Source organism: Sinocyclocheilus rhinocerous, unplaced genomic scaffold (assembly GCF_001515625.1).
Source record: "Sinocyclocheilus rhinocerous isolate Xijiao unplaced genomic scaffold, SAMN03320098_v1.1 scaffold483, whole genome shotgun sequence".
NCBI classification, from domain to species: domain Eukaryota; kingdom Metazoa; phylum Chordata; class Actinopteri; order Cypriniformes; family Cyprinidae; genus Sinocyclocheilus; species Sinocyclocheilus rhinocerous.
The window spans coordinates 73260-85021 of NW_015655563.1; the positions used below are offsets into that span (position 1 = coordinate 73260).

Sequence of the window (11762 nt, forward strand, 5' to 3'; positions counted from 1 at the left end):
CAGTGTTGTAAATACAACTTAACCACTGATTTCTAGTCGTGTCTTCTTTTGGAAGGACAAACAAAGTAGTTTTGCTTTCAAAACGAAACATAGCGTAACATAAGGCGGGCTAGAGTGAGCGGAGGCCTAGAGTGAGTGGCGGCGGGCGGGCTTGCGGCAACCACATGTGACGACCCCGGGCTGGGTTGACTCTTAACTTTTATAAAGAATATCTCTTTGGATTTGAGACTTTAGTCTTTGCAACTTTACAGATCTTCTTTATGCACCAAGAGCTTTTAACACTCCAAAGAGAAAGGAAAAATTGAAATCGCATCATATGACCACTTTAAAGATTTAAATTCTTGCCTCCAAAATGCTCCTCTGTCAGTCACTGATTATGGAAAGTGAAACTTAAATCTATGGGGTGGTTGGATTTATTCACGCACGTTAAAATATTTATTAAAATATTAGTATAAAATAGATTCTTATTTACAGCATTATCTTAATAGGCTGTCAGACATTGAGCACCCCCATATAGCCAAAATGGCATGATCATAATATCTCCGCAAATATTCGACTGTGAGATTGGTAGTCGAATCAGGCTCCTCCTATCGAAGCATCGAATCTTTGACTATTCGGGGTCACCCCTAGTAACAACTTATAATTTTTTTATGTAATCCTGAGGACTTTGCTGTGATTTTTCAGGTGTGTTTGATCAGGGTTGGAGCTAAACACTGCAGAATGGTAGCCCTCCAGGAGCAGGGTTGGACACCCATCTTCTACCATAAAATGAGCTGTGTGAAGGCCTGCAAGAAAAAATCTAGCTAAAAATGCAAAGATGTAGTCAACTAAATATAAAAATATCAATTTCACAAGCAAATATTAACAATTGCACAGAGGCCAGGAGGGCCTATATGGAACTTCCCTAACGGCCCCTTGCCCTGGAATACAATTTCTACTGAGGGGGATCCCCTCCCCTTGATGGGATTTATAATCCCCCTCCTCCCCACCTCTTAAAGAGAATTTTTTTTATCAAGGTGGTCCTCCTTCTCTAGACTGTGATTTCTACACCCCCACCCCCCATAACCACGAAGGGGGAACGACTAAGCCCTCAAAATACACCATCCCAGAATGCACGTAATGAAATAACCAGAACAGGGGGCACAGTTTATCTTTTGATACCTCTCATTGTCAATATTGAGAATAACCCTTTTTTTATACCCTAATCAGGCAAAGTATCTCAGGGGATACACATATTTCAAAATGTGATTAAATAACAGCACAAACAACATATGGCTTAATTTTCTTTTTTAACATCTTAAGACAATGTTCACAATTAATACTAACAGTTGTATTGCATTTTTTGCTGAAAAAAGTAAGATTAATATATGCCTAATTTCTACATTTTCTGAATGTCCAGCCCCAAGGTTGTACATGTTGGCTTTAGGCCAAACTGACAAAACAAGCACAGAAAATTTGAACCAAGTCATGTGACCCCCATACTCCAAATAACCTCAACTATGATAATGATATCAGAATTGGATGAAAAATTCTTTCTCATGCCTCCTATAAGAGACTAAGGAATATGTATCCTGTGGTGCACATTGCCTGTTTATGGTTAAAGTGACTCTGCGGTAACGTTTATTTTCTCTCTCTTCCAGGACTTTGCATTTTTATCACAGTGTTCTGAGACCCTTCCATTTCCCAGGATTCTGTTAAAATAATTCCCTGTCAGCATCTTCCATTACGTGTCAGGTAAGCAAATGCATGAGCAGTAACAGGTTTGTTAGGGCAGTGTGTTTTCTTCATCTGTTGGAAGTTTTTCACAAAGCAGTACATTAATTCTGTTAATTCATAACCAACATCAAACACGATCAAATTAAACTGCAACAGTAGCATACTAAAATTGTTTTGTCTTCTTTCATTGAACACTTAATTTATCGAAAACTAAGTAGATCGGGCAAGGTGTTAAAAGAGTTTATTCAGATATAGGTTCCTTGCCACTGTTGCCTTTGGCTTGCTTAGTTGGGGACGCTTGACTGATTGCACAGACACTATTGGAAGAGAGCTGAACTGGATGATTACATTCAAAACACATTACACTTCTGGCGCTGCACGGTGGCGACGCGGGTCTGTGGCACATCAGTTTTGTTTCGTCTGTTTTGTTTATTTGGTATTTGAAAACTATCGGAGCCCTCAAAGATGCGTCTTGTAGTGCTTCTGTACGGGCTGATGTTCATTGCTTATTTGCTGCTACCAGTCGCGACACAGATCCTAACAACTGGAAAGCACGCCACTACAGCTGAGCAGATTGGCCCTGTTACTGGTGTTTTTCGCTATAGTCGGGAACAACTCTGGCAGCTGAGACAATATGGTGATCGAATTTCACTGGAATTACCAAAAGAGTGTACGAGGAGGGGGAATAAAACAATAAGGAGACGGAGGACAGGTCGGCGTGCCGGGGTGAGGCGGAAGGTCCGGGCCCGAGGTAATAAACTGCCTCTACCGACAGTGATATTTGCCAATACACGGTCTCTTTCCAAGCAACTACCGGAACTTCAGTCGGCTGTGAGGTATTTCACTGAGTATAGAGACAGTTGTTTGCTGTGTTTTACAGAAACATGGCTTAAAGACATGATTGGCAACTCTTTACTTCGGGTCGCGGGTTTCAGTGATCCTGTGAGAACTGATCGTGATCCACTTGTAACTGGGAAGAAAGTTGGTGGAGGTGTGTGCGTCTACGTAAATGAGAGATGGTGTAAGAACTACACAGTGCGGGAGTCTTACTGTTCTGAAGATATTGAACTTCTGTCCTTGTCATTTAGACCCTTTTACCTCCCTAGGGAGTTTGGACAACTGTTTATAACTGTCGTCTATATTCATCCACGGGCGAACTTCCGGGCTGCGGCAAACCTTATATATGATGTTGTTGCTCGGTTGGAAAACATTGCACCAGACGCTCCTAAATTTGTACTGGGGGATTTTAATGGTTGTTCTATAGCGCATGTACTGCCTCATTTTTATCAGTACATTTCTTGTCCCACTAGGGGAGAAAGGGTACTTGATTTGTGTTTTGGAAATATCAAGAATGCGTATAAGGGGTACTCAAAACCACCCTTGGGTGATTCAGACCACAATGTGATACATCTGGTTCCTCTTTATAAACAGCGGCTTAAAACCAGCAAGCCTGAGCTGAGAACCATCCAGATATGGAATGAGGAATCTGTGGACTGTCTTAGAGGATGTTTTGATTGTACAGCATGGCATGTCTTTATAGATTCTAGTGAGGACTTAAATGAGCTAAATAATGTGGTGACAGATTATATACATTTTTGTGTGGCTAATGTCATAAAAACTAAATGTATTAAAAGGTATCCAAATGACAAGCCATGGATAAATGGGGAATTAAAAGCAGCATTGAAGAAGAAAAAGCAAGCTTTTCAGACAGGCGATAGAGCACAGGTTAAAGTAATGCAAAAAGAAATTAGGCAAATAATTATTGGGTGTAAAAATATTTACAAGCAAAAAATTGAGAGAAAGATGAGAGATAATAATTTAAGGCAGGCATGGCAGGGAGTGTACACGATATGACAGGAGAAGAGAAAATCATTTATGGTTAATCATGAGGATGATTTGGCCTTAGCAAATGAATTAAATACATTTTTTGGTAGATTTGAAACATCAGATTTTAAAACTGAACGGAATTTGATTAGACAGCAAATGAATGTAGGGCAGGAAATCATTATAACATCGGAAGAAGTTTGTAGGATCTTTAAAAGGGTTAATACAAGGAAGGCAGCGGGTCCTGATAGAATAACTGGTAGGGTACTTAAGGAGTGTAGCGAGGAGCTTAGTGTCATTTACAGTCATCTGTTTCAAGTGTCTGTGGATACTTGCTATGTACCTACTGCCTGGAAATTATTATTGACAAACTATTTTCCTGTTTGACTCCGTAAAGCTGCTTTGACACAATCAGTATTGTATAAAGCACTATACAAAGAAAGGTAAAAAAAAAAAAAAAAGAAGATAAATGGTGTTAACAAAAGGAACCACATTTGCAATTAGATAGTGGCTAATTGGAGAATTAAATGAAGAGAGGAGAATCACTGGTCATTTTCCCTTTGTAACACTGTTTAATTAAAAACCCTCATCAGAACTGTAATTACGACATGAAACCTACTCCATCTTCAGTGTAATCAGTACATTTGTGTGTCTGACCTGAGTAAAACATGCTTTAACAAACACACAACACGCATATGTACACAATTATTTATCAAAGCATCACATAAAAAAACGCTCCCCCCCCCTTTCTACTAAAAGGCCCTTTTTTCGTTCTTTTTTGTTGTTGTTTTAAATATACCTATTGGCGCAGATGAATAGTGACCAGAGCTTTGATATTGCATGACTAGAAAATAAATATGCAATAGAATCATAATAGTTGTTTTCTTTTGATCCAAATGTTATGATGTCTATAAATCTCGTAATGTGTTTAATAAATGATGAACCTTTGCATTTATGAGGCGGACTCTTTGATCTTCTCAAACAACAGTGTATGTTATGCTTGCACCATTTCTGATCAAACTGTGTTTGAAATGGTTTGTGGTACAAGTTTATTGCATACTGTATGGTTTTTAAAGCAGTGCACCAGTATGACAAAATCATTTAAAAAAATAACTGTAGTATGCAGAATAATTTTCACGAGACCAATCACCTGTGTCTCAAAGCATTCCCAAACCCTTCATTAATCACTATCCTGAGCTGTGACGTCAGCAGATGGGACAACTGTCAAGTCAAAAGCCTCCAGAAATAAATCAGTCACTTGTGAAACTTCTACTGTAATTTTCTAGACACAGTCTCTGCTTGCAATCAGATGGTGTATTGGACATCTACCAGCAGGGAACTGGACCAAAGTAACCAGCCAAACCTGGACCCCAGATAACCAAAGCCATTTTAAAAATTGGAGTCTGTCCAATGACATATTTAGAAAGGTGGCATAATATGCAAAGTATATAAGGAAGGGAGTTTAGCATTATGCAATTACGGACTACCTTCATACCGTTATACTCCATTTGTATTTCTTTCGGATGAAAGTAATGAGGCTAGCGATATGTAGCTTACATCCACATTGTTTCATCAGAGATATGCATCCTTACAGGTGTGCTTCCTTGTGCAAGTAGTCTCCAGATTCCGGGTCACGTATGTTCACACGTGGTGACCTCAGGCAGCGGCATTTGCTCCTGCAGCGCTACCTGTGGAGGCATCTGTACGGATCGACCGGACGCCACAGAGTTCTTCTGTAATTCCACTCCAAACCCAGGCGGGGTGCTCTGCAACTGTCTCCTATACTGCACAAAGCTGCACGTCTTCAGAACGATGGCTAGGATGTTCTTGGCCATGAGTATCCCAGACACTCTATTGTCCTTATAGAGGAGCATATTCCCTCCACGGATGAAGAGAGTGACAATGTTAATAGTCACCAAACTCAGAATGGGGTAGAGCATCATCTTGTGAGGACTGATGTTGATGCCTTGCATGCTGATCTCACTCAGAGACACACAGGGCAGCACTAAAAGAAGAATATAACAGTAGAAAAACATCAGTCCCTCTGCCCAGAGAGGAAGCCCTTTCTTTTGTGGCTCCCACAGGTTGGCCTGGATGTCCAGAACATCCAACAGATCCACCACCACCCAGAACAAACGGTTTCTGATCTCCTCCTTCTTCTTGAAAGCCGTCACGTACTCCATGTGGTCGATAGCAACCAGAATCACGAACAGCACGGGAATACTGATGGACAGCAGGAGTGTCAGAGCTTTCCGAGCCAAGGCATCCAGGCTTTTACGGTCAGCCTTGTAGTTCTGGTATACAAAATACACCTTAATCTCCAGGACGAAAATGTAAAGGAACCAAAGTATCATGGCGTAGCCTCGTTTTGCCGTCCTTACCTCAGCCCCGACCCACACCGCCACGTATCGCAGCACGATGAGGAAGCAGAGGTCGCCGACGGTCACCATGATGCAGATGCCGATCTTTCGCGGGCCGTGGTTCTGCTCGACGAGGTACGCATCCATGAGCGCCATGCTGCTCATGATGACAATGGTGGACAAGCATACGTGCGGCTTGTTGGTGGGAGGGGGTGGCACCATCCTGCCGTGGGCGGGACAACCTCTTCCCTGATGGGTGGATTTGGGGATGCTCCTTGGGGAGGCGGACAGAGAGGACTCAGACTCTTCTGCCCCGCAGTGCTGCTCCCATGGCCGAGCTCCAGGATTGACTAGCTGGACACAAACAAAATCATGTGGATCACAAAGATGCAAGTCCCAAAATGCTCAAACCATCAAATCCAATATGTTTAGGTACAATCTTCAAGAATTTCTATAGTTTGACAGAATTTTGGCCACTGTTTCCAGATTTTCATAGCGGCATTAAAGATCTTGTTTTGTGGCCATCAGCCAGACACATACATCTACAGGTGAATTTAATGCACTCTCTGAGAAGACATTTAAAAGAAAATTTAGAAACCGACTGGACATCTACCTTCTGCTCTGTCTGAAGTTCATCATAATGACGAGCTGTGGACTGTCCTCGCACGTGTCCTCGGGGAGACCAAATTAGGACTGTAATCCTTGTGTAAAGTAACAGCAAACACACGCAGATCTCCCCTGGATGTGCTGTATCCGGCAGTCAGGTATGTCTCTTCAAATTTCAGCCCCCAAATCCCTAATGCCATGGATGTAATCCATTTAAGTTTGGAGTGTGCAGAAAAGGTTGCTGTAGACGTTTCAGAGGGGGATTTTGATTTCAGCACAGGAAACAATAAATCAGACTAAAGCTAAACTCACTTTTTTGTGTTTCAGACTAAAAACTTACAGCCAGTCCAGGTAGTTATTTCAGATGAAAGTTGACTTACTGTAGGGTTACACCATCACGATGTGCTGTTGATCGCTACAGTGGTTCACGTGTGTTTGGTTCTTTGTCCTGTGAATGCAGATGCAGTCGGATTCGATGTGTCCTGACCGCTCGCCGCCTCAGATCTGAGCGGGAAGCTGGTGTCCGTCTGTGCTGTCAGCTGTGCATCGCTGCTCCTGTCTCAGCACATGCTCTCTGCTGCCGCTCTGAGCTGCGACGTGCTGCATCAGGAATATTAGGAATGCTGGCGGTACGTGTGAGGAATCCAGTCTCTCTCTCTCTCTCTCTCTCTCTCTCTTTCTCTGTCCCATGGCTCCCACTCTCTCTTCTCTTCCTCTTCTCGTCCCGCCTCTCTCTGGATAGACAACAGGTTGTGCTCCGGGCAGGAGCGGCTCCAGATGTTTTGAGCTCCAGTGTCTCCTGTCCTCTCCCGCTCTCGTTCATTAAGTCAGGCTTTACATTAGCATGGCACTGTCCCATTAGCGACACAGCCACTTCATCTAAAGCTGGACGCGATCAAGTGCTCACCTGGTGCTCCTTGTGTGTGTGTGAGTGTGACTAAGGCACACGATTTGGCTCTAGTGATCACAGGGTCTCTGTTCTATGTGTGTGTGTGTGTGTGTGTGTGTGTGTTTTTAAAAATTGGAGTCTGTCCAATGACATATTTAGAAAGGTGGCATAATATGCAAAGTATATAAGGAAGGGAGTTTAGCATTATGCAATTACGGACTACCTTCATACCGTTATACTCCATTTGTATTTCTTTCGGATGAAAGTAATGAGGCTAGCGATATGTAGCTTACATCCACATTGTTTCATCAGAGATATGCATCCTTACAGGTGTGCTTCCTTGTGCAAGTAGTCTCCAGATTCCGGGTCACGTATGTTCACACGTGGTGACCTCAGGCAGCGGCATTTGCTCCTGCAGCGCTACCTGTGGAGGCATCTGTACGGATCAACCGGACGCCACAGAGTTCTTCTGTAATTCCACTCCAAACCCAGGCGGGGTGCTCTGCAACTGTCTCCTATACTGCACAAAGCTGCACGTCTTCAGAACGATGGCTAGGATGTTCTTGGCCATGAGTATCCCAGACACTCTATTGTCCTTATAGAGGAGCATATTCCCTCCACGGATGAAGAGAGTGACAATGTTAATAGTCACCAAACTCAGAATGGGGTAGAGCATCATCTTGTGAGGACTGATGTTGATGCCTTGCATGCTGATCTCACTCAGAGACACACAGGGCAGCACTAAAAGAAGAATATAACAGTAGAAAAACATCAGTCCCTCTGCCCAGAGAGGAAGCCCTTTCTTTTGTGGCTCCCACAGGTTGGCCTGGATGTCCAGAACATCCAACAGATCCACCACCACCCAGAACAAACGGTTTCTGATCTCCTCCTTCTTCTTGAAAGCCGTCACGTACTCCATGTGGTCGATAGCAACCAGAATCACGAACAGCACGGGAATACTGATGGACAGCAGGAGTGTCAGAGCTTTCCGAGCCAAGGCATCCAGGCTTTTACGGTCAGCCTTGTAGTTCTGGTATACAAAATACACCTTAATCTCCAGGACGAAAATGTAAAGGAACCAAAGTATCATGGCGTAGCCTCGTTTTGCCGTCCTTACCTCAGCCCCGACCCACACCGCCACGTATCGCAGCACGATGAGGAAGCAGAGGTCGCCGACGGTCACCATGATGCAGATGCCGATCTTTCGCGGGCCGTGGTTCTGCTCGACGAGGTACGCATCCATGAGCGCCATGCTGCTCATGATGACAATGGTGGACAAGCATACGTGCGGCTTGTTGGTGGGAGGGGGTGGCACCATCCTGCCGTGGGCGGGACAACCTCTTCCCTGATGGGTGGATTTGGGGATGCTCCTTGGGGAGGCGGACAGAGAGGACTCAGACTCTTCTGCCCCGCAGTGCTGCTCCCATGGCCGAGCTCCAGGATTGACTAGCTGGACACAAACAAAATCATGTGGATCACAAAGATGCAAGTCCCAAAATGCTCAAACCATCAAATCCAATATGTTTAGGTACAATCTTCAAGAATTTCTATAGTTTGACAGAATTTTGGCCACTGTTTCCAGATTTTCATAGCGGCATTAAAGATCTTGTTTTGTGGCCATCAGCCAGACACATACATCTACAGGTGAATTTAATGCACTCTCTGAGAAGACATTTAAAAGAAAATTTAGAAACCGACTGGACATCTACCTTCTGCTCTGTCTGAAGTTCATCATAATGACGAGCTGTGGACTGTCCTCGCACGTGTCCTCGGGGAGACCAAATTAGGACTGTAATCCTTGTGTAAAGTAACAGCAAACACATGCAGATCTCCCCTGGATGTGCTGTATCCCGCAGTCAGGCATGTCTCTTCAAATTTCAGCCCCCAAATCCCTAATGCCACGGATGTAATCCATTTAAGTTTGGAGTGTGCAGAAAAGGTTGCTGTAGACGTTTCAGAGGGGGATTTTGATTTCAGCACAGGAAACAATAAATCAGACTAAAGCTAAACTCACTTTTTTGTGTTTCAGACTAAAAACTTACAGCCAGTCCAGGCAGTTATTTCAGATGAAAGTCGACTTACTGTAGGGTTACACCTTCACGATGTGCTGTTGATCGCTACAGTGGTTCACGTGTGTTTGGTTCTTTGTCCTGTGAATGCAGATGCAGTCGGATTCGATGTGTCCTGACCGCTCGCCGCCTCAGATCTGAGCGGGAAGCTGGTGTCCGTCTGTGCTGTCAGCTGTGCATCGCTGCTCCTGTCTCAGCACATGCTCTCTGCTGCCGCTCTGAGCTGCGACGTGCTGCATCAGGAATATTAGGAATGCTGGCGGTACGTGTGAGGAATCCAGTCTCTCTCTCTCTCTCTCTCTCTCTCTTTCCATATGTGTGTTAATGAGGTGTGTGTGTGCGAGCTTGCATCTCCCTCTGCCTGACACAATGTGGCTCCTTCAGCTCTCTCTCTCTCTCTCTCTCTCTCTCTGATTCAGATTCAAATAACATTATTTGACTTGGTAAATAAGGAGTTTTATTGACAAAAACATTAAATGTAAATACATATACACACAAATAACAACAAAGTACTAATAAAGTTGCAGAATTTGACTGCTCATTTACGTGTTTTTATCATTTGTGAATGTTTGCCTGATTCTCCCATGCATGCATTATTTGTAGATATAGAGCAGGTATTTGATTTAAGTGACACCAGCAGCTGCAGATCATTCCAGACTGAACGCAGGTTTATTGATGAAGATGTTGAATAACATCAGTTTGTCTCACTCCACGCTCTTGGGAAAGATGTCACTTTTATTTACTTTGTGTACATTGATTTAATAAGGTTGTAGGTTTTACCTCCTAAACCACTATCAATAAGTTTGTAAAATAGTCCTTGGTGCCAGATTGAATCCAATGAAGTTAATAAAACATGCAACCATATTGCTTGTAATTTGAACAGCATGTTATTCAGTAAAAACCTAATCTGACTAATACTCCATGTGTCGTGATGAAGTCCAGGAGTTTATTATACTACAGAGTAACTTTCACAGAAATATCTCTCTGTAATTACTGGGCTCTCCATTTGTAAAGACGGTAGCTGTTATCAGTGCTTGATTGCTGATGAATCAGATGTGACCAAAACTCACAAACACACATTTCATTACAGTCGATTGAAATTTAGTGCTGGTTTATTTTATAATTTTATTTAACATCGAATCAGGTCAAGATGTCTAAAGGGTTTTGATTATCTTTGATTGATAGTAGTATTGACTCAGTTACTGTGGGTTGATTTATATTGTGCTTTTGTGGTTCTGGGTGTATGTTTGTGTTCTAGTGTTTCACAGTACAGAAGGTGAATCTCTGCGTGTTTCAGATCTCTGTGATTCTAAATAAACAGTATTCTGAGTTTTTCCTGAATTTGTTGACATGAATCTTGGATTGATAAAATATTTAGTCCAGTTTTTCTGGACTACATTTCTCAATGATCTGTATATTTTGTACATTCTGTCAGAAAGTGTAGCTCTGTCTCAGTTTGGTTATGATCACAGTTTGGACAACCTCTCTTCCAATGGCAGCCAAGTTTTCCTTTGTCTGCTGGTTTCTATAGTCATGATGTGTCTAGCCCTAACTCTATAGTGAGTTTGTACCTGCTCAGTGCTATATCTGTTACGGCACTGAGGGTCTGTCATGTCATTCTGTGTTTTTAGGGTCAGATAGAGGAAATACACATGTTCCTTACATAGCAGGAAGAGGAACCTGCTACTGCACCGTAGACAACATCACATCTCACAGAGAGAGAAAGAGATGCTGCTTATGATGGATCTCTCTTATTGATTGTACGAAAAGACGTTGATGGTAGAGAGTGCGAGAACGAGTGAGTAGGAGGGCAAAAGGGACCGTGAGAGGAAGGGAGGGGAATGGGTGGGTCGTGATACTGTGTATTCTTTTATATTTATGAAGCAAAGTGAATGATCTATTCATTGCCATGCACAGATGCTTTATGTGTGTGTCATTGCATTAGATTGTAAAGCATTTAGCGAAATCAGCGCAGTCAGTCTGGTTTCCCATATGTCCACAAGACTGAAAATCTCAGCAGTTCTGATGGATTAAACCCAGTGCAGACACCATACAATAATAACAGGTTCTGTTTATTGAAGCGTGGTGTACAATAATGGTCGACTGCATGATTTAAGTGATTGTGAAGAAACGTTTACTCATGCCAGTGTCAGGTGTTTTCTGTGAATTTGTGTTCTCCAAAAAGAACGATACACATCTTGTAGACCAAAGCTTCCAGTCCATCTTGAGTAAAAAGATGTTTCAAATCTCTTTTTGCTTAAAAATGGACTTGCCTTTATTTCCCTTATGGATGATTGG

The 11762-nt window shown here is 42.8% G+C and overlaps 2 protein-coding genes across 2 annotated transcripts; both read right to left on the minus strand.

The window, feature by feature from the left end:
- Nucleotides 1–5171: 5171 nt before the first annotated feature.
- LOC107718380 (transmembrane protein 121-like) lies at nt 5172–6195 on the minus strand. Its single transcript, XM_016525429.1, has one exon. The coding sequence runs from the start codon at nt 6120–6122 to the stop codon at nt 5172–5174; it is 951 nt and encodes a 316-aa protein (XP_016380915.1). The 5' UTR covers nt 6123–6195.
- A 1645-nt stretch (nt 6196–7840) lies between these two features.
- On the minus strand, nt 7841–8786 carry LOC107718381 (transmembrane protein 121-like). The gene has a single exon (XM_016525430.1). The coding sequence runs from the start codon at nt 8711–8713 to the stop codon at nt 7841–7843; it is 873 nt and encodes a 290-aa protein (XP_016380916.1). The 5' UTR covers nt 8714–8786.
- Nucleotides 8787–11762: the final 2976 nt, after the last annotated feature.

Bases quoted from the DNA above. Each gene is read 5' to 3' on its own strand.
- LOC107718381 (XM_016525430.1), bottom strand. From the start codon at position 8,713: ATGGTGCCACCCCCTCCCACCAACAAGCCGCACGTATGCTTGTCCACC.
- LOC107718380 (XM_016525429.1), bottom strand. From the start codon at position 6,122: ATGGTGCCACCCCCTCCCACCAACAAGCCGCACGTATGCTTGTCCACC.